Here is a 22,733-nt window from a genome sequence, read left to right as displayed (position 1 = left end):
AATGTCAGGCAAAGCGGCGGAGACCAGGCCAGCAGAGGTAATTTGGGACCATATGCAGAGGAGTTTGGACTTGACTTCAGAGGCAAGAGAGACGGAACCAAATTTACAAAGCAAGAAATGACAAGCCTGTCATATTTGGGGGCTTCCCTGGTGGCTGAGTTGGTAAAGAATCTGCCTGCAATGTAGGACCCAATGGTACAGTCCATGGAATCACAAAGAGTCAGACACAACTGAGCGACTTAACACACAGACAATAAGGTACACAAAATTGGTTCAAAATATACTGAAAAATTCAACTTCTTTAGGGCTTCCCGGGTGGTGCAGTGGTAAAGAATCTGCCAGCCATATTTATCAGAACACAGTTCTGATGGAGTTGGGGCAAGCAAAAGAACATACCAACTAGGAAACTCTTAAAACCATGCTGGTGGAAGATGACCAATGAGGACCTGAATTCACACAGTGTTGGTGAGACTGGAAGAGAAGAAAACATCTGGGAGACTAATGCTAATTTACTGCGTTCTTTATTGAGATTTTTCTGTCTGTTTTTAAAATCAATTGAACCTATTCCAGGGGCTTCTCACGTGGCACTAGGAGTAAAGAATCCACCTGACAACGCAGGAGATGACAGTTGATACTTGGGTCGGAAAGATGCCCTGGAGTAGGAAATGGCAACCCACTCCAGTGTTCTTGCCTGGGAAACCCAATGGACGGAGGAGCCTGGTGGACTACAGTCCATGGGGTCACAAGGAGTCGGACACAACTGAAGCGACTTAGCACGCACACAACCTATTCCAAAACAGAACTTTCTTTTTATCATTAATATATTCTCTTAAGTCTCAAGAAGAAAAAAGAAGAAACTATTTGAGATTCTGAAAAACTAGAACTGCCAGGGCCCAGGCAGTAAACAAGGTCTGGAAGCCACGAAGAGAAGCTGAGGACTGCAAAGGCCTGATTTGAACAACAGGACCAGGGGGACGTCACTAGACAAGGGGATGGAAGGCAGGATCCCTGTAGAACGTAAGTCATATCCGATCATTCTTGTGCTCCAAACCCTGTCATGTCTTCTCATCTCACTCAGAGTCATGGCCACTGTTCTCACTGTGGACACCAAGTTCCTACAGAATCGGGCCACCATGCTCCGATCTCATCCCCTTCTATGCCCTCCAACTCTCTCACTCCCCACCAGATGTTTCAGCCTCAGCTGCATGTCCTCAAATGTATCTTAGAGGCTTTGCTGTTAACTCTGTCCAGATGCGATGAAGCATTAAGTCGCTTCAATCATGTCCGACTCTTTGCGACCCTGTGGACTGTATCCTGCCAAAAGGGCTCCTCTGTCCATGGGATTCTCCAGGCAAGAATACTGGAGTGGGTTACCATGCCCTTCTCCAAAGGATCTTCCCATCTCCCAGGGATCGAATTGGTATCTCTTAAGTCCCCTGCATTGGCAGGCAGGTTCTTTACCACTAGCGCCACCTGGGAAGCCAAAGCTAAGTACATTTGTTTAATTAACTAACAAACTCATGGACTTCCCCAGCGGCTGAGCAGTAAAGAATCCACCTGCAGCGCAAGAGATGCAGGTTCGATCCCTGGGTTGGGAAGATCCCCTGGAGGAGGGCATGGCAACCCAGTGCAGTATTCTTGCCTGGAGAATCCCATGGACAGAGGAGCCTGGTGGGCTACAGTCTGTAGGGTCACAGAGAGTCAGACATGACAGCAACCGAGCAGACACACAATGAATTCATACAGATCACGAGTAGTTCAATGTCCCTGCAAGACTTTCGGGTAGAACCACCCCACAGTCAGTTGGAACGAGAGCGTTGCAGGTTATGAGGGAGAAAAGGGATGGACACAGAGGTGTGGGATCATCGGGATAAAATCAAAGCAATCCCAGAATCACCAGGAGATACAGAAGGGCAGTGCTTAGTTAAACCGAGGACCCAGACAGTCTCAATCCCAGCCTTTGACACTTCATGCTTATGTCTTAAACAAAAGTTTTAAACCTCTCGGTGCCTCTGAGTTTCATCTCTAAAAAAAATAAAATAAAAAAATTTTTAACATTCATTTATTTGGTTACCAGATGTGGGATCTGGTTCCCTGACTAGGGATAGAACCCAGGTCCCCTGCACTGGAAGCATGGAGCCTTAGCCACTGGACCACCAGGGAAGGTCCTATAGTAGGGTTTTTAAAACAACCTGCCTCAGAGAGGATTTAAATGAGCAAATACATGTAAAGCACCGAGAACACAATGACACATAGAAAGTAGCACCTGCCTGCTTGCTAAGTCACTTCAGTCGTCGACCCTTTTTGACCCTACAGACTGTAGCCCGCCAGGCTCCTCTGTCCATGGGGATTCTCCAGGCAAAAATACTGGAATGGGTTGCCGTGCCCCTCCTCCAGGGGATCTTCCAACCCAGGGATCAAATCCCTGTCTCCTGCATTGCAGGCAGATTCTTTACCACTGAGCCACCAGAGAAGCCGACACAAAGAAAGCACAGAATGAATGAAAATAACAGGGAATGCTAAGAAGGGTGGCGCTGTCTCTGGATAAGAGGGACAGACTTCCTATCTGGAATCCAGAGGTTATTTTCAATGTAATTCACTTCCCTGTGCACTGCAGTGAACCAAAAGAGGTCCTCTGGCTCTTCTGCTTGGAGTTTGTTACTGTTGCTGTCTTCTTTCACTGGTTTTCTCCATAGTCTTAATCAGAAGAAACAAACCAAAAAAAATTTGTGTGAAGGAGTTGTGAATTTGAGCAAGGTATACTGGGAGGCAAACAGTATAGCAGAAAGAGTCTGGGTCTTCAGAGTCAGAAAAATCTGGTCTGACTGCAGCTCTGTCTCTCAGATATGGAGCTTAGTCTGTCCTGATTTGCAAAAGAGGAAGTCAGTGTCTCTATCTCAAGCAATCGAAGCCTGAAGAAGAGGAGGTTGCTGAATCCATAATTGTGGAATGAATGCAAGAGGCCGCTGTGTGGATGAAATGTGACAAGCGTTCAGAAAACGTTGAGCACAGTCCCTGGCACGCCGGCAGGAAGGGTCAATAAACAGACCCAATCTGGAAACTGCAGAAAGTCTTGTTTTGATGACTAGCAGCTGGGTTGGCATTCCTGTGGCTAGGACCTGGGTAAGGGACTCAGTGTCAGAGCTGAACTTTCTATTCACTCGTGTCATTAAAAAGTATTTTCACTTCATCTTTTAAGAGAAGAGATTTACTGGACTAAGGTTTGGTTGAAACACTCCCTTATTACACGGTGCACTTAAGTGATTAGATATTGGTATCAGGTTTGTTGTGGGTCTTAGCAAGATAAAAGCAAAGCCTCGAGAGTTGTTCTGTTTGCCTTGGCGTCTCCTTTCCTGGTTCAGCAAATGTCTGGCTCAGAACACCTGTACTAACCTTGGTGTTTAATTCTTTTTGTACAACTTCTGCCACACAAAAGCTGAAGTGGGTCAGCGGCTGCTTTATAATGCTGTGTGCTATCGTGTACCAAAATGTTCCTCTCTATGAAAATATTAGCAAGGATTTAAGAACTGATTACATTTGGAGGGTTTACCTGTTGTAAGGGTACTTTTTTGAATTATTTTTTTCCTGATTACCCAAGAACACATGATCATTTAGATAATTTGGAAAACTAGAAAAGCTCAAAAGAGAAAAGTCTACCAGTGTGGGGTATAACATTTCTATATAAATCCTGTAGATTATTATAGATACCACCTCCCTGGGGAGACGTAAACAAAATTCAAATCACACCAAATATTATTATACGTCATGCTTTTTTTTAAATGAACTAGGGACTTCCCTGGTGGTCCAGTGGCTTTGTGCTCCCGATGGAGGGGACCCAGGTTTGATCCCTGATTAGGGAACTAGATCCCACATGCTGCAACTAAAGATCCCATATGCTGCAACTAGGACCTGGCACAGCCAAATAATAAATAAATAATTACTAAAACAAATAAAGAATTAATGTCTACAGTAATTCATTCATCCATTCAAGCAAACTAATTAAATACCTACTAGGTGCCAGGCCCCGTATATATGGTAGTGCAGAGGATGAGAGAGAGGCGCATGAAAATAAATCATCACAGTAACCTCAGATAATTAAAACACACATGAAGTACTACAGGTGCACAGAAGAAGGAGCAGAGACAAGCCTCTGGGCTACAGAGGTGTCAGGGACGGTGACACTGCAGGAGGAGACATGTGAACTGCTACCAACAGGTTAACGCGGAAGTTCACCAAATAAGGGAGGGAGAGGATGTAACAGGAAGACCCAAAATGTAACACTCTGGGTGTGCGCTCAGCCGCTCCGTCATGTCCGACTCTTTGCGACCCCATGGACTGGAGCCCACCAGGCTCCTCTGTCCATGGGATTTTTCAGGCGAGAATACTGGAGTGGGTTGCCATTTCCTTCTCCAGGGGAACTTCCTGACCCAAGGATCGAACCCGAGTCTCCTGTGTCTCCTACAGGGCAGGTGGATTCTTTACCCCCTGAGCCGTCAGAGGAGCCCCAGAGCTCTGAGAGGTGCTGCCAAAACTCAGCGTGGGGAAAAAGATAGAAGGTGGGGAAGACAAGGCTGGAAATGCAGGAGCCAAGCAATGGACAGCCAGGGATGTGAAGCAGGAAGCTGACAGGCTCAGGTTTTATGTTTTGGTTTAAAAAAAAAAAAGTGTTTACTTCAGCTTAAAGGATTAAGAAAAAGGGGCAAAGAGGAAAACTAGAACAATCCAAAAAAGGACTGATCAGGTGACAGATGGTAAAGTTCTAATAACAAGGGAGATGGCACATGATGTCCTGGAAGTGAGAATACCCCGGAAGTCAGGAGCCCTGGGATTCTGGATGGGTAAAGCTCCTCCGTTTCTCTCTTCTTTCCCTGGTTACTGAGAATCAATAATGTGACGACAAGCATACACTGGATGCTGCAGAAACCACGATGATGTGGCCCAATTCTTACACACCAAAAGCTAACATCCTCAGAGGAAAGAAGGAGTGAAAGGGGGATATTTTTATTTCTCAGCTTGCCCTTCTCTCTTTCTTTGGTGTTAACAGGGCTCCAATTTCTCTTTGGGAAAAACCCTCCATCTCTGACCTACCCTCCCTGCAGTCTGAGTGAGAATGGTCATACTCCAACCCTACTCCACAAGTGGGTGAGGGAATTAGGTCAGGCAGACAGAAGCATCTCAATACCCTGAACACAAGGACTGATTCGGGGAGGGAAACACGCCTCTAGCCAGGCCAATGAGCTCATACCTGGGAGAATCAGAACCAGGAAAGAAGACATTACCACCTTCTCCTGAGATCCTATGGGCTTAAGACTACACACCCCCAGGGCTGTCAGAGTCCTCTTATACCATCAGGGGAATGCCTATCTAGCATGAAGTCACCAGAGAAAAGCCAAACCAAGAAACAGGGAAAAAGAGTGATCCAACGACACCTTTCAAGAAACTCGATTCAGCCGTGTGCTTATCCTTGACATCTAAGTTGTCAGTCAATAAATTCCCTTTTTTGCCACAATAAGTTTGTTGCGATTTTGCCACTTGTAATTGAAAAAGTGCTGACTAATTCAGGGGAGAGACAGAGAATCCTATAACTGCAATACAGTGTGAGGGGTACAATCAAGGTATTTATATGGTACAAGGAGCACAGAGATGAATGCAAGCAATTCTCTTTGTGGTAAGGTTTAAGTTAAAGAAACTTTTACAGAGGAGGTGATGTTTCAGTGAAGTCTTGAAGAATTAGTCATCTGGCAACAGGATAAGAGGCAAAAGAAGATTCTCTGCAGAAGAAACAGAAGCAGAGGGAAGGAAGCAGGGGGAAACATGGAACGTTTGGGGAAAAAAAGACAGTCCACTATTCTAAAGCACTAAGTTCACAGCAGAAAGATTGTGCAGGAACTTATATGTTCTGGGAGTGAATCAATGGATGACCAAATCAGACCTTTAACCTCTCATTTTATCTCTCTAGACCACAGTTGCTTCGTAGGTAAAATAAGGTAGATCAAGGGGAAAAAAAAAAAAATCAAGGGAAATTGACAAATGTTAAAAGACCTTACCTGAAATAAATAAATAAATAAAAGACCTTACCTGCTGATAGAATTCATCGTCTTTGGGGGTCAGGTAGGGAAGCCACGTGTCTTCAAGCTCTTCAAGAAGCCTCAGTTTCTGTTTAAAAATAATAATGATTATAGGTGACTAAATTATAAAGAGATCCAAAATATAGGACAATGTCTTATTTTTCTTTTCACTTTTTGCATTGGGCATAGCCAATTAACAACAATGTGACAGTTTCAGGTGAACGGTGAAGGGACTCAGTCACTCATATACATGTATCCACTCTCCCCCAAAACCCCCTCCCACCCAGGCTGACAATGCCTTATTTTTCTAATAAGAGAATACCCTTCAAAAGTTAGCCAACTTAAATGTATAAACTTTAGAGGGAAAAGCTAGCCAAAAGTCAGTTATAAAATGTATCAACTTAATTACCTGCATTTAAATTACATCGTGTAAAATATTAACTTAGAAATAATTATTTTATTCACTCTCACATTTCAGGAAGCAATTTGCTTCACTCTTTAATATCAGGATCTTTTTCTTCATTGCTAGAGTCATCTTTTGAGTCATCTAATACAGTTTTCCAGAACAAACCTTCCTATCTGTAAAAACTGCTTGAGACAGCAGTTTGTAAATCCTTACTTTCACTGAAAATATCCAACTAAGCCACAAGGATCCAGGGTCAGGGTGTATGAATTATTTGTTCATCCTGTAAACATTTATTTGAGATCGTATTTGAGATCGTATCGTATTACTTTTTAGAAGTAATCTTTCATCTCCAGAATAATTACTAAACCTATGTTGAGCATCTTTGCCTCTTTTCTTCTCCAATTTGATAAATCTTTTCAAGCACCCACAACTAGCACTGCGTGAGGCTATTTCAAAACACCGTGTCTTCCCCAAACAGTACCAGGCAGTTCAAACAAGGAAACTAAGAGAGGACCGACCCCATATTATAACGTCCTTTATAAGGAATCAAATACATCTAAGATGACACCTTTCTTATGAGGGATTTTTTTCAAAGAATATCTGACCTTACATTCAAGAATATATGATGTATGTGTATATGTGGCACATAAATAGCATATACATATGTTTATTATATATGTATGCGTATTTATATATATGTATATGTATATGTATGTATGTGGTGTTGGAGAAGACTCTTGAGAATCCCTTGGACTACACGGAGACCCAACCAGTCCATCATAAAGGAAATTAAAGGAAATCAGTCCTGAATATTCACTGGAAGAACTGATGCTGAAGGTGAAGCTCCAATACTCTGGCCACCTGATGCGAAGAACTGACTCATTTGAAAAGACCCTGATGCTGGGAAAGATTGAAGGTGGGAGGAGAAGGGGACGACAGAGGATGAGATGGTTGGATGGCATCACCAACTTGATGGACATGAGTTTGAGCTCTGGGAGTTCGTGATGGACAGGGAAGCCTGGCGTGCTGCAGTCCATGGGGTCACAAAGAGGCAGGCACAACTGAGCAACTGAACTGAACTGAACCGATGTTTATTGATGCTTTTGGACTGTGGTGCTGGAGAAGACTCCTGAGAGTCAGTCCTTTGGAGAACAAGGAGATCAAGCCAGTCAGTCTCAAGGGAAATTAACCCTGAATATTCGTTCGAAGGACTGATGCTGAAATGGAAACTCCAGTATTTTGATCATCTGAAGTGAACAGCTGACTCGTTGGAAAAGCCCCTGATGCTGGGAAAGATTGAGGGCAGGAGAAGAGGGCATCAGAGGATGAGATGGCTGAAGGGCATCACCGATGCAACGAACATGAGCTTGGGCAAACTTCAGGAGATGGTGAGGAACAGAGAAGCCTGGTGTGCTGCACTCCACGAGGTCACAAAGAGCTGGACGTGACTGGGTGACGGAACAACAACAACAATGTGTATACAGACACACAGACACGTAGAAATCATCTGGATGCTACAGAAACTCTCTGAGGGAGAGAAAAACAGGAAAGGCAGAAACAACTGAGTTTCAAATAAAACTGCAATGCAATGCATATTCAGGCCGTTATCAGCCACTGAGGCACAATTATAAGAATTAGAAAACGGTATACCTTACTCTGGGTTAATGTAGCCCTAAGCCCTAAAGCAGGACTTGGAGAACACAAACTAGACTTTAGCCTCAACCCACCCCAACGGGCACTGTCTTTACACAGTGAACAACCTGCTCAACCAGACAGAGGGGCCCTGAGAATCGTCTTCCCCCGTGTCTGCACAGCCTTCTCTCACTAACCCATCACAGAGTGCGTGTGTGCTAAGTCACTTCAGTCGTGTCCAACTCTTTGCAACCCCATGGACTGTACCCACCAGCCTCCTCTGTCCATGGGATTCTCCAGACAAGAATGGAGTGGGCTGCCATGCCCTTCTCCAGGGGATCTTCCCGACCCAGGGATCGAACCCACATCCCCTGTGGCTCCTGCACTGCAGGCAGATTCCTTACTGTTGAGCCACCGGGGAAGCCCCAACCCATCACAGAGTAGTCCAGAGCAAACACCCTACTGGGCAGAACTCAAGTTATTTCCAGATCTTTTGTATAATTATCCGAAGTGAATAAAGAGAGAGAAACAAAAAAAAAAAAAAGGAGGAAACAGAAAAATAGCAACCACTTGACCTAAAAAGACAAAACAGTGAATTTACTCTTATGCAAAATTCTAGCCCATCTATCTAACTAAACTTTCTGCTTTATCTAATGCTAATCTAAAAGGACTTTTTCATTTGTGATAATAAGACTGGCTTACCAATTAAAATGGGATTTCTCTGTCCATGGGATTTCCCAGGCAAGAATACTGGAGTGGGTTACCATTTCCTTCTCCAGGAGATCTTCCTGACCCAGGGATTAAACCCGGGTCTCCCACATTGTAGGCAGACGCTTTACCGTCTGAGCCACCAGGGACAGAGGCACCTGGTGGGCTACAGTCCATGGGGTCACAAAGAGTCGGACACGACTGAACGACTTCACTTCACTCACCAGTTAAAATGGGGCTTCCCTGATGGCTCAGTGGTAAAGAATCGGCCTGCTAACACAGGAGACGAGAGTTCGACCCTTGGCCTGGGACAATCCCTGGAGAAGGAAATGGCAACTCACTCCAGTATTCTCCTCTGGGAAATCCCACGGACAGAGGAACCTGGTGGGCTACACTCCAAGGGGTCACAAAGAGTCAAGAAACACCTTAGCAAGTAAATGACAACCACCACCAGTTAAGCTGTGAAGAGTCTTCCTTTATGAAAGACCTATAATACTAACACAAAAACACTGGTTTAGATAGATCACCGGCTAAGAGGCTTATCTGTTTTCTACATTAGCCGTTATTTGAGACACAGAAAGAACTAATGACATTTCCATGCCTATGCTTGTACATTTATGAACTCCATCACAAACTTAATCAAAACCTATACCTCAATTTTCACTTCAAGCTGCATTTTCCTATGAATCTTTTACCAGTCCTTTCTACAGACAGAATATTTAAATGCCCCCCAAAAAGAGTTTTAACGTTTAAAAAATATTTAAAAGCCTTGAATGATGGAAGTGCACATGATATCCCAGACCTTGAGATGGCTCCACCTTACAAATACCACCTTAAAATCTCTTCAGGAGAACCCAAAAAGCTAATCTTTTAGCTTTTTAGAAGGAACACAAGAATACAGATTCTTATTGGGAATTACATATTCCACCTTGACCAGATTAAACAGCAAGAGACCTGGCCCAAAGAAGAACAAGCACCCCTGGAGGATGAAATTCTGTTTATAATTACTGTCTACACTTGTTTATACTTCAGTTGAATTATTATAAAAACAATCACTTCTCAGCTCAGTTGAGGTCCAGTGTGTCAGACAGACATAAAACATTATGACCTGGAAGGCTGTATTGAGAGGATAAAATTTTTTTATATAAAGATAGAAGTCTATATCTGTTCATCTCAAATTCTGCCCCTCCCCCTCCCTTTTCCTTCTGGCAACCATAAGTTTCTTTCCTATGACTGTGAGTCTATTCTGTTTGTAAATCAGTTCACTTAGGTAATTTTTTTAAGATTCCACGTCTAAGTCATAGGATGTGATATTTGTCTTTCTCTGCCTGACTTACTTCACTTAGTATTATAATTTCTAGGTCCATCTATGTTGCTGCAAATGGCATTATTTCATTCATTTAATGGCTCAGTAACATTCCATTGTATATATGTAGCACATCTTCTTTATGCATTCCTCTGTGGATGGACACTTAGGTTGCTCACATCTTGGCTACTATAAATAGTGCTGCTATGAACACTGGGGTGCACGTGTCCAAAAGGACAAAATGCTACAAGAATATTCCTATCATAGAGCAAGTAGAATATAAGCGGTCTTCCTCCACTAGGAATTTTAACACTGTGAACACTGTTATATCTCTATGACAGGAAAGAACAGGGTCGAGAAACCATTCAACTTAAGGCCACATAGATGAAATCTGCTCTATACATCAACATTCACAACCTGTAATTCTACTGATTAACTAATGAGATCAATTATAAATAGCACCATTTATCAACTTAAAAAGAAGTTTTGGACATATTGCCTTGGTGAACTCAATCAGGAATGATTATTAAACTGAGTTATGAACATCACACATTTCTTAAAAATTAACATTGCTTTAAGAAAAGGCAAAGTCACTTTAGGCAGAACAATGGAGAAACAAGCGTTCTCATACCCAGGAATGCAAAATAGCATAATCTCAATGCACAGCAACAGACAATTCCTATAAAAATTCAAATCTATTCCCTTTGACCCCCCAAATCCTACTTCTAAAGATTTTTTTATGGGTACCATGTTCAGAAGAATGTATGTACACCAGATCACAATTTGCAGAACAGAAACTTGGAAACATACTAAAAACCACTTAACTGTATACTTTGAAAGGTTGAATTTTATGGTGTGTGAATTAACTTTAAAAAAAAAAAAAGAAGATTAGAAACAATGCCAGTGTATGTCCATAGAGGATGGCTAAATAAATGGTGGTACATCCACACAATGAATACAACACAACAGTCAACAAGAATGAGGCTCCCTTTAGTGAAATTAAGAGCTTGCCAGGATACCTTAGGAAGTAAAAGGCAAGGGCCAAACCATCTGCTTGTATTTGTATAAAGAAACATAAAGGATATGTGACAAACGATTTAAGTGGTTCTCCCTCTGGGACAAGGGCTTCCTGGTTGGGTTGCTCAGTGGTAAAGAATCCACTTGCAATGCAGGAGATGTGCAGGAGACGTGGGTTCGATCCCTGGGTTGGGAAGATCCCCAGGAGGAGAAAATGGCAACCCACTCCAGTATTCTTCCCTGGAGAATGCCATGGACAGAGGAGCCTGGCGGGCTCCAGCCCACGGGGCCGCAGAGTCACACATGACTGAGTGACTGAGCGAGCATGCACACGTGCTCTCAGGGACAGAGGTGGAGAACAACAATTAGAAGGGACCAGGGATAGAGCGAGACAACACGGAAGATTTCTTTCTGTATTGTTTTGATTTCTGAACTCTGCAAACATATTGCCTATTCAACATATTTCCAATTATCAACGCAAGTATTTGTTGTTGTCATTCAGCCCCTAAGGGGTGTCTTTGCGACCTCATGGACTGCAGTACGCCAGGCTTCCCTGCCCCACACTATCTCCACTATCACTTGGAGTCTGCTCAAGTATATTACCAATTAATTCTTCACGTGGAATTCAGTATAAAGATGAAGACAACGTGATCTGGGGCTTTATTTTAGAAAGTGCAGATATTTGTGATGCATGATAAAGGATTTCAGAGGGAGTCTCGCACAGTAGAGTGAAGAGGGGAAAGAAAAACAGCTCTGACAACTTCTTTGTGTCAACTGTCAAGCAGTTGGTAAACAGACACAATATTCAAATGCACTCTGGAGTGGAGGCAAAAGCGGCTCCGGTTTGACTGTCAGATCTGGCGAACGGCCGCTCCTCCGCCTGAGATACAGATAAATACACACAGCTGGGCCCTGCAGCACAAAGCTCTGCTCACAGGCGTCTCTGCTGTCACCCTAGTGCTAAATGCATCAAGCAGCTCACAAATGTCACATAGACAGCCAGGGGGAGAGCAAAGCTGGCTCTCCCACCTGCAGGAGGAGCAGGTCAAGACCCTTCTATGAGGGCTACCCCCATCTACCTCCACAGCTCCTGCAAGGAAGGGATAGCTAGACGCGGGCCTTAGGTAAATCATGTATGCGTCTGTGCTCAGTCGCGTCCGACTGTTTGTGACCCTATGGACTGTAACCCACCACGCTCCTCTGTCCACGGGACTTCCCAGGCAAGAATCCTGGAGTGGGCGGACAGTTCTTACTCGAGGGGATCTTCCCAACCTGGGGACCAAATTCTCATCTCCTGTGTCGCTTGCATTGGCAGATGGGTTCTTTACCACTGCATCACCTGGGAAGCCCATGTCACAACTCAAAACCATAAAGGCTGGATGTCAAAAACGTTATCCCTAGTAAGATTCTGACTCACTCTGAAAAACTAACTTGTATCTGAGTTTCCATATCATATCAAATAGGCATACAGTTTGTGAATCTGACAGTAATTACACAGAAAGATTAACTAGATCATGACTCTTAATGGGAAGGTGTATCTCACCTATAAATGAAGCGTATTCTCCCACTGCTATCTCTTTGGCTTCATCAGATTATCCAAACAGTTCTTCTTTTTATACATTTTTCATTTTCCACATAATTTTTACACTAGGAATCATTTTGTCAGGTTCAGTAAAAAATAAACTTTATCTGAGTTTTCAAGATACAATCACAAATAAAAGTTTATGAAAATTCAATATAAAAATAATCACCTAATCTTCTGAGGGTCTCAAACAATAAGTGGGAAAACTGACGGAGTGCTTCGGCAGGGCATGCGTGAGAAAGAAGAGCCTCCCTGAGGAAGACTCTTCAAAACTAATACCAGAAAGACGAGTGAGAAGTAGCTGAGCCAAAAGAAGTATAAATAAATATTTCATGTATCCATGTGACATGTTTGTTTTAAAAAGAAAAAGTATCTCACCAAAGAGCGTTCAAGGGACTTCCCTGGAGGTCCAGTGGTTAAGACTCCAAGCTCCCAATGCAGGGGACACAGGTTCAATCCATGGTCAGGGAACTAGTTCCCACATGCACCATGGTGAAGCCAACAGCAGAATTTGCATCCTGACTCTATCACTTCCTACATGTAGTACCACACCTGAATCAACCTCTCCAAACCTCACTTTACGTATCTATTAAAAAAACCCTGTTTCACAGGGTGTGGTGAAGATTAAATAAAATTAACCATATATTAGTGCCTTTTAGAAATTATAAACTATGCAGATATTAGGCAAATAGTATTCAAGTGCAGGAAGGGTCCACAACAAAACTGGAGCATCTAAGCAGCCTGTTAGTTCTAACACCAGTACTACAAGCCTACACGTATGATTTGGGACTAGTTTCTCATCTCCCTGTGACATATAAATGAAGCGGTACATATAGAGATCTAAGAATGTCACCAAGCACATAAAAAACCCTCAATACACTTTGGCAACCACTAGCTACCATCAGTTACCCATTTCTGAAAAGGACAATTTCATTTATTATTGTGAATTATCTATAAGCAACTATGTATAACCCATCAAATGCCACATAAGAAATTCAGATACTTATTTTCCTGGACAAACTCCAGCAGAACTGTCTAGAAACACTCCACAAAACTTTATATATACAAAATGCCTCAATTAACTACACTGGTGATAAAAATAAGAACTGCTCTGAAATTTTAGAACAGATGAAAAAACAAAGCTCATCCAGAGACACAAAGTGACTGGCAAGAAATTACACTACTGGTCACAACTCATAATCTCATTTCCTAAGTACAAAGGTCATTTCCACTACACTATACCACACCACGCTAAGATAAGAGAAATCTGATCTTTCAAGAAATGTTCGATTTTTCACTATTACAGTAAAAAATACATATATAAATGCAAACACCTTAAACAATTTTAACTAAAATCAATACTACTTTTAAAATTTAAAAGAAATCCTACTTTAAACATTTAAAACCAATGCTTATAATCACTACTGTTGCACTCTCAAGTCCTCACTGCTTTGGTAGTTCTACGATGCTTTCAAGAATTTTGTTTTTTAGTCATTTCTTGTCCAGTTTCTAATAACAGGAGCCTATGCTGTAGTAGACTAAAAATCTAGCCACAGTTAAAAAAAAACAAGCATAAACCCCAAAGCAGGACAAATTCTCAGGAAGATTCTGCCTCAACAGTTGTACCAAGTTAGCCCTGGACTGCCGTTCTGTTCCTTTATAAACAACTTAAAAGCAAGACGGAAAGGATCAAACTAGTCAAAAACTATTATGCATGGAAAGGAAGACAACACTACAAGGCAAGGTAATATGACTGATAAAGAAGATAAAAATCCATCAATTGGAACTGTCCCCAAAATGGAACAGATGACAGAATTATTATAGTAGACAAGTACATTAAAAATAGCACTATAACTGCAGATCATAAATTCAAGAAGTTGGGAAAAGATTGAACATGGTTAACAGACAAAAAGAAATCAAGCTTCCAACTGTCCTGCAAAAATGAAAAAAATACTTTTCCGGACAAACAAATGCTGAGGGAATTCATCTTCACTAGATCTGCCTTATAAGAAATGCTGAAAGGAATTCAGTAAGCTGTACGGAAAGAACACTAAGTAACACAAAAATATACAACACACTGATAACATATGCAGTAAAATCCAAAATTCCAATACTGAAATATGGTGATGTGCTAATCACTTATCTCTAGTATAAAAGTGTGTTAACCACTTATCTCTCTTTAGTTCTTCTTCACTTTGTGCCGTACGGTGGTATCATCTGCATATCTGAGGTTATTGATATTTCTCCTGGAAATCTTGATGTCAGTTTGTGCTTCATCCAACCTGGCATTTCACATGATGTACTCTGCATAGAAGTTAAATACGCAGGGTGACAATATACAGCCTTGACGCATTACTTTCCCAGTTAGGAACCAGTCTGTTGCTCCATGTCCCTTTCTAACTGTTGCTTCCTGACCTGCACACAGATTTCTAAGGAGGCAGGTAACGTGGTCTGGTATTCCCATCTCTTTCAGAATTTTCCACAGTTTGCTGTGATCTACACAGTCAAAGGCGTTGGCATAATCAATACAGCAGAAATAGATGATTTTCTGGCATTGTTTTGCTTTTTCAATGATCCAACGGATGTTGGCAATTTGATCTCTGGTTCCTCTGCCTTTTCTAAATCCAGCCTGAACATCTGGAAGTTTATAGTTCATGTACTGTTGAAGTCTGACTTAGAGAATTTTGAGCACTACTTTGCTAGCGTGTGAAATGAGCGCAATTGTGTGGTAGCTTGAACATTCTTTGGCATTGCCTTTCTTTGGGATCAGAATGAAAACTGACCTTTTCCAGTCCTGTGCCATGGCTGAGTTTTCCAAATTTGCTGGCATATTGAGTACAGCACTTTCACAGCATCGTCTTTTAGGATTTGAAATAACTCAACTGGAATTCCATCACCTCCACTAGCTTTGTTCGTAATGATGCTTCCAAAGGCCCATTTGACTTTGCATTCCAGGATGTCTGGCTCTGGGTGAGTGATCACACCATCGTGGTTATCTGGGTCATGAAGCTCTTTTTAAAGTTCTTCTGGGTATTCTTGCCAGCTCTTCTTAATATCTTTTGCTTCTGTTAGGGCCATACAATTTCTGTCCTTTATTGTGCCCATCTTTGTATGAAATGTTCCCTTGGGAAGAAGAACTAAGGAGCCTCTTGATGAAAGTGAAAAAGGAGAGTGAAAAAGCTGGCTTAAAACTCAACAGTCAAAAAACAAAGATCATGGCACCTGGTCCCATCAATTCATGGCAAATAGATGGGAAAACAATGGAAACAGAGACAGACTTAATTTTTCTGGGCTCTAAAATCATTACAGATGGTGACTGCAACCATGAAATTAAAAGATGCTTGCTCCTTGGAAGAAAAGCTATGACCAACCTAGAGAGCATATTAAAAAGCAGAGACATTACTTTGCTGACAAAGGTCCATCTAGTCAAAGCTATGGTTTTTCCAGTAGTCAGGTATGGATGTGAGAATTGGACTATAAAGAAAGTTGAGTTCTGAAGAATTGGTGCTTTTGAACTGTGGTGTTAGAGAAAACTCTTGAGAGTCTCTTGGTCTTCAAGGAGATCAAACTAAGCAATCCTAAAGGAAATCAGTCCTGAATGTTCATTGGAAAAACTGATGCTGAAGCTGAAACTCCAATACTTCGGCCACCTCATGTGAAGAACTGACTCACTGGAAAAGACCCCGATGCTGGGAAAGATTGAAGATGCGAGGAGAAGGGGACGACAGAGGACGAGATGGTTGGATGGCATCACCAACTCAATGGACATGAGTTTGAGCAAGCTCCAGGAGTTGTTGATGGATAGGGAAGCCTGGCGTGCTGCAGTCCACGGGGTTGCAAAGAGTTGGACATAACTGAGTGACTGAACTAAACTGAACTGAACCACTTATCTCTAGTATAAAGGTGTACTAACCACTTATCTCTAGTATAAAGGTGTGCTAACCACTTATCTCTAGTATAAAGGTGTGCTAAACACTTATCTCTAGTATAAAGACTGAAACAGTTTAGTAAAAATATTTTTTAAACTATAGCTACAATTTATTAATGAATACACAATACATAGAAGATAAAAGGGGAGGAATTAAAGGATGAATAAAAGGAATAAAAGAATAAAATGCAACTTACCAGCATAAGATACATTGTTACATTTATAAGATGTTTTCTGTAAACCTCATGTTAACCATAAAGTCAAACATTATAGCCTATACACAAATATAAAGAGAGGGAATCCAAACATACCACTACAGAAAATCATCAGTTCATAAAGAAAGTAAGAGAGGAAGAAAAGAACACGGGAATTATGAAACAACCAGAAAACAATTTAAAAGATGGTATTAGTAAATCTGTTCCTATTAATAATCACTCTAAATGTAAATGGATTAAATTCTCTAAACAAAAGACACAGAATGACTGAATGGATAAAAAAAAATATACAACTTTAAGCTGTCTAGAAAGGATTCACTTAAGATTTAAGAACACACACAGACTCAAAGTATTGGGATGGAAAAAGATACTCCATGTAAGTGGAATCCCAAAGAGAGCACGTGTTCTATACTTAAGATGAAACAGACTTCAACTCAAAAGATAAAAGGTCACTGTACAATGATAGAGGGATCAGTTCATCAAGAGGGTATAATAATCATGAATATATACACACCCAACACTGGAACACCTAAATATAGTTATCCCTCAGGATCCATGGGACACTGGTTCTAGAATCTGCCTCAGAAAACAAAATCAGAGTATGCCCAAGTCCAGGAGTTGACTCTTTGTACACATGGGATCCACATCCATGGCTTAAACCAACCACAGATCACAAACTCAGTACACGATCCATGCTTGGTTGAAAATGTGGACTCAAGTCTTTCTTTAAATAAGGAAAATTCTCAACTCTTGGTTCTTCAGATTTTGCTTCTCCATCATGACTTTCTTTCTCTTTTTCTGGACTCTTTTTAGACTCGGTTGGAATCTCTCCATCTATTCTCCAAGTCTCCTGACTGCTTTCTCTTTTTTTCAATCTTTTATCTCTGTATGATATATTCTAAGTGAACTCCTCAGTTCAGTTCAGTTCAGTTCAGTTCAGTCACTCAGTCGTGTCCGACTCCTTGTGACCCCATGAATTGCAGCATGCCAGGCCTCCCTGTCCATCACCAACTCCCAGAGTTTACTCAAACTCATGTCCATTGAGTTGGTGATGCCATCCAGCCATCTCATCCTCTGTCGTCCCCTTCTCCTCCTGCCCCCAATCCCTCCCAGCATCAGGGTCTCTTCCAATGAGTCAACTCTACATGAGGCGGCCAAAGTATTGGAGTTTCAGCTTCAGCATCAGTCCTTCCAATGAACACCCAGGACTGATTTCCTTTAGGATGGACTGGTTGGATCTCCTTGCAGTCCAAGGGACTCTCAAGGGTCTTCTCCAACACCACAGTTCAAAAGCACTCCTCAGTACTCTCTTCCAATTCATCAGTTCTCTTTCCAGCTATGTCTGGGCTAAAGTTAATCCTGTCTGTTCAGTTTATTACATCTATGACTATACTTTTCATTTTCTAAATCTGTACCTGGTTCTTTTTTATGTAAAGTTGCTCCTGTTCCATTTTTGGATATTTGGGGGCATTTTTAGATCTCCATCAGTATGATGCCTTTCCTCATTCTTTTGAATTTCTTGAACATGATTATTTCAGTCTTTCACTGACTTTTCTATAAAATTAATCTCATCTGAAATGAATTTTTATTCACATTGTTTATTCTATTTGTGCTTTCCTTAAGTATTTCAGTATTTTGTTTTGAAGACTAATTTTGAGTGGGTGGCTTTTTGTCTTTCCTTTTTTCCTCCCTCCTCTCGCTTTCCACATGCGCTCACCTTTCCCTCCATAATGGTTCAGCAGTTCCCTCCACAAGGATCCTATACCACCAGTCCAGGACTAAGCCTCACACAGTGGTAATTTGGAGCATGACATTCTCTCCGCCGTCACTAGAAAATCAATCAGTCTGATTCAATTTCTACTCTTAAAGGTTTAGTGATCTTCTCCTGCCCGTCAAAACCCATAGCTCCATAGAGCTATGTTCCTGACAAGGCAATCTTTTTTCTGTCTTCTTTTGTGAAAGGTATAACTTCACCTCCACCCTTGGCTTCACACAGTAAGCCTAGTTCTGGTCCCATCTCAAGTGGTAAACCTTGGTCCCTGTGATCCATAGGACCTAAACTCACTTTTTGTTTCCATACCAGAAGCCCTTGCAGGGCCATAGTTTCAATCCAGCTTACCCCTTTCTGTTTTGCTCTCTTTCTGGCCAACAACAACATCTTCTCCGTAAGCCCAGCTACGACTCTTTTATTACTTTCTTTTCTTTTAACGTGTTATCTGTCATTGACATGTGTTTGGAGCAGAAGGCAAACACAAATTGTGAGCTTAACTGTAGCATATAACACGAAGGCACAGATGATTTCTTTATGATAAAAATCCTTAGTAGGAGATTCACTAGGTCAAAAGGCTCTTTTAAAGCCTGTTGATTCAGATTGTGAAACTGCCCTCCAGAAAAATGATATCTATTTCAACCCATCAATAGACAGTAACCATTTCTTCATATACTCAAATACCAGTTATTATCAAACTTTTACATCTTAAGCTAGTTGACAAATGAAAAAACAAGTTCATACTAATCTATATTGCTTTGATTGTTATTCAGGTGGAGTAACTTTTCATGTTAATTGCCATTTGCAGTAGCTCTTCTGTGAATCGCTTGCTCATGTCTTTTCTCTATTTTTTTCCTTTGCTGTTCTATATCTAAGAATCTATACTTTGTGTCCATATAAAGACAATGAATCTGGGTCTTATGCAAGTTGATAAGTTAGAATTCATTTCTCCTTTGTTCTTTTATGATATGCATCTTTCTAACAAATTACTTAGTTACTAATGGAGTTCACCTCTCTTGCATCAAGCTATAAAGCTACATTTTCCAGCACTTTTTAAATATCCTCCCTAAGATAGCTCTTTTCCCTACATGTCATACTTTCTCAAGTACTCCACAAAGTTAGCATTCCTTGACCTCATAAATTATCTTCTGGGGAAATTTTTTTTAAATAAGCAAAATGACATGTACAAAATATATACTGTAGCTCTTTAGATAATAATTTGAATAGCAAGACCTGTTTACCTCACCAACTTAATCTTAAGTTCCCACCCATGATCATTAATTTTAAGAATGTAGTCCAAGTTTTAAAAGAGAAGAAAGTTTCCTGAAGAGAACAATTTCTATGGTAAAAAGCAGCTAAACAGGATCTAAAAAGAAATAAAAGTCAAGTAACTTCCCTGGTGGTCCAGTGGCTAAGACTCTGTGCTTCCAATGCAGGGGTCCTGGGTTCTATCCCTGGTCAGGGAATTAGACCCTATATGTCACAACTAAGAAATCTGCATGCTGCAACCAAGATCAAAGATCCCATGTGTCACAAGTAAGACCCCGTGAAGTCAAATAAGTAAAAATAAAGAAAAGAAAGAGAAAAAAATAAAGAAAGTGAAAAAATAAGCTGAGGAATGTACTGAAAGTTTGGGGGAAGCGCAGTTTACACATGTGAAGGATATAATATTAATATCAAAGTAATAAATGTCTTTAGTAAAACGTTGGGTTTTTCGTTCAGGGATGATAACTCAGAAGTCTAATGTCTTTTGACTTCCTTTGGAGTAGCTGCCTTATAATTTCCTTGAGCCACTTCCAAGTATTCTACTGAAAACAGAGATAATCACTTACCCAAGATTCTTCTCCACAATCAAAATACTGCCTTTAATTTTGTAAGTGAATACAAGAGCAAGGGCAATACCCTTACAAACCATGAGAGAGATAACAGATTAATTAAAACTCTTTCATGGCCACTGTACCTACATTCTAGCTCCAAAGACCTAATAATGGACTGCTTACATTTTCAAGCAGAAAAAAACACTCCTCTTGGCCACACTTGTTTGTATGAAAAAAGGAAATTCTCTCAATCATGGTTCAATCTTCAGGGAACTTTCTACCTGGAAATTTGATACCTGAGTCGTCTACTCCAAGGTCAGAGCACGGAGCTCTGCGAGATGTCACCTTGTGTCTTGCCCAGCTTAGCATTGGTCTGATCAAACTAAGCACTTTCCCGCAAGCAGTCCAATTGTAAATAATTACACTCGAGACCAGTAGGATTTCTGACTTCTTTGTCATTTTGCAAAGCTTTAACCATTACACCATGATCAAACAACCTGCCATGGGAAAGCAGAATGTACATGGTGTTGCAGTAAAAACATCAGGAAGTGACCTCAGTGACTGTCCATTTAATTATTTTTAGCTCTCCACTGTCCCTCTCAGCAGTTTCCACAGCAAGTGCTGCATAATCAAACATTAAACACTTCCCCTTGTGTAGCCACAACTGAATTATGCAAGACATGATATATTACTTCAACAACAACAACAATAGAAATCCCTCAGCTGCTGACACAGCCATAGCAACTAATAGTTTCTGCCTAGCAGTGATGAAAAGTTTAAAGGAAATAAAACTGCCTAAAAGAATAAGTTATTTAATAACTATTTCAGAGGTCTATAATACAAAGTAGATGTTTCTTTTTGTTTTCATTTATCCATTCCCAGGATTCCAGAACGTCAATACACACTCTTCATTACCAAAATTTCTTAATAGAGGTATTGAACAAAACCCTATAACTTCACCAGCACACATTTAATTTTATTTCAATATGTGCATTTTATGTTCACAAGTTTCCTTTTCCAATTATATCACACGTGAAAAATTACCACTGCCGGCTTGTCTTGATAAAAAGTAAATAATAATTCTAATAAAGTTATTCTTCTTTTGCAAATATGCTAAGGCTTGCAACCTAACCTAACCATCACATGTGTTAATTTCATTGTGCTGTAAAATATAAAACTTCAACCTCAGATACAATAAGCAGAGGAATGGGATTCCCTGGCAGCTCAGAGGTAAAGAACACGTTGCCTGCCAATGCAGGAGACATGGGTTCGATCCCTGGGTCAGGAAGATTCCCTGGAGAAGGAAATTGAAACCCACTCCCATGTTCTTCTCTGGGAAATCCCACAGACAGAGGAGCCTGGTGGGCTACAGTCCATGGGGTCGCACCGAGTTAGACATGACTCGGTAACTAAACAACAAAGTAGGGGACTAGTCTTTCTACTCACTTCTTCAGACTTTAACTTCAGACACACAGATATTAAGTATCTTCGAAACCCAAGGTAAAATGAAAGGGGGCATAGCTTAAAATGATTGTTAAAAACATAGACTCTAGGCCTTATTGGGTCAAATCTCACCCCCTCCCCCCTCATCCATTAATAGCTGTGTGATCTTGAGTAAGTTACTTAACCTCTCTATGCCTCAGTTGCTCCATCTATAAAACAGACATAATAACCATGCCTACCTCAAAGGTGTTATGAAAATTAAATTAAGTGGGTTATTATTTGTAAAGAAACAAACATGCGTGCAATTCCTTTTACAAAACAAACATTATATAAGAGTTTGATAAATTTTATTTAATTATACATGTTAATAAAAGTTTAAAAATGGACCAACAATGTTGCCTGTCCTCAAGGTCCCATTCCTTCCTGTCTGCCTCGGTGTCATGTGCCAATCATCACAGTTCCATTTTACATCATCAAGCAACCTCTTTCTCTTCCCATGTCTCTTCTCTTCATCATTTGCACTTATATTATCTCAGGCTTTAAAAAATAAAACAAACTGCCATCTTAAGAAAGTGTTAATTAACTAGCTAATTAATTAATTAAACCCTTTCTTGGCTTTTCCTACTTCCCACTCCGGCTACCATCCCAATGCATTCTTTCTTTCTACATCTTTCAAGATGTTCTACCAACCTCATGAAAAACCATTTAAGATAAAAGACACGAGCTCTCACTGTCTTGTTTTGCCCTAACCCGCATTTTGACCTGGCTTCTATCACTGTCATTCTACTAAAAGGATTCTTCCCAAGATCAGTGACCAACGTCATTTGCTGAAACGCAGCATCA

At 40.9% G+C, this 22,733-nt stretch overlaps 1 protein-coding gene across 6 annotated transcripts in view; it reads right to left on the bottom strand.

Annotated features, from left to right (window-relative positions):
- The window catches only part of FTO (FTO alpha-ketoglutarate dependent dioxygenase), a 414,507-nt gene that overhangs the window by 301,261 nt on the left and 90,513 nt on the right, over positions 1–22,733 (bottom strand). For all 6 annotated transcript variants that reach the window (XR_009692357.1, XR_009692356.1, XM_061138527.1 and 3 more), the window contains exon 2: positions 6,079–6,156. Coding sequence is in view for 4 of the 6 variants with exons in the window: in XM_061138527.1 (XP_060994510.1) it covers positions 6,079–6,156 (78 nt within the window). In the remaining 2 variants the exon portion in view is untranslated. The remainder of the gene's footprint in view (positions 1–6,078; positions 6,157–22,733) is intronic.

Source organism: Dama dama, chromosome 4 (genome assembly GCF_033118175.1).
Source record: "Dama dama isolate Ldn47 chromosome 4, ASM3311817v1, whole genome shotgun sequence".
NCBI classification, from domain to species: domain Eukaryota; kingdom Metazoa; phylum Chordata; class Mammalia; order Artiodactyla; family Cervidae; genus Dama; species Dama dama.
This window is presented reverse-complemented; position numbering and strand designations above follow the sequence as displayed.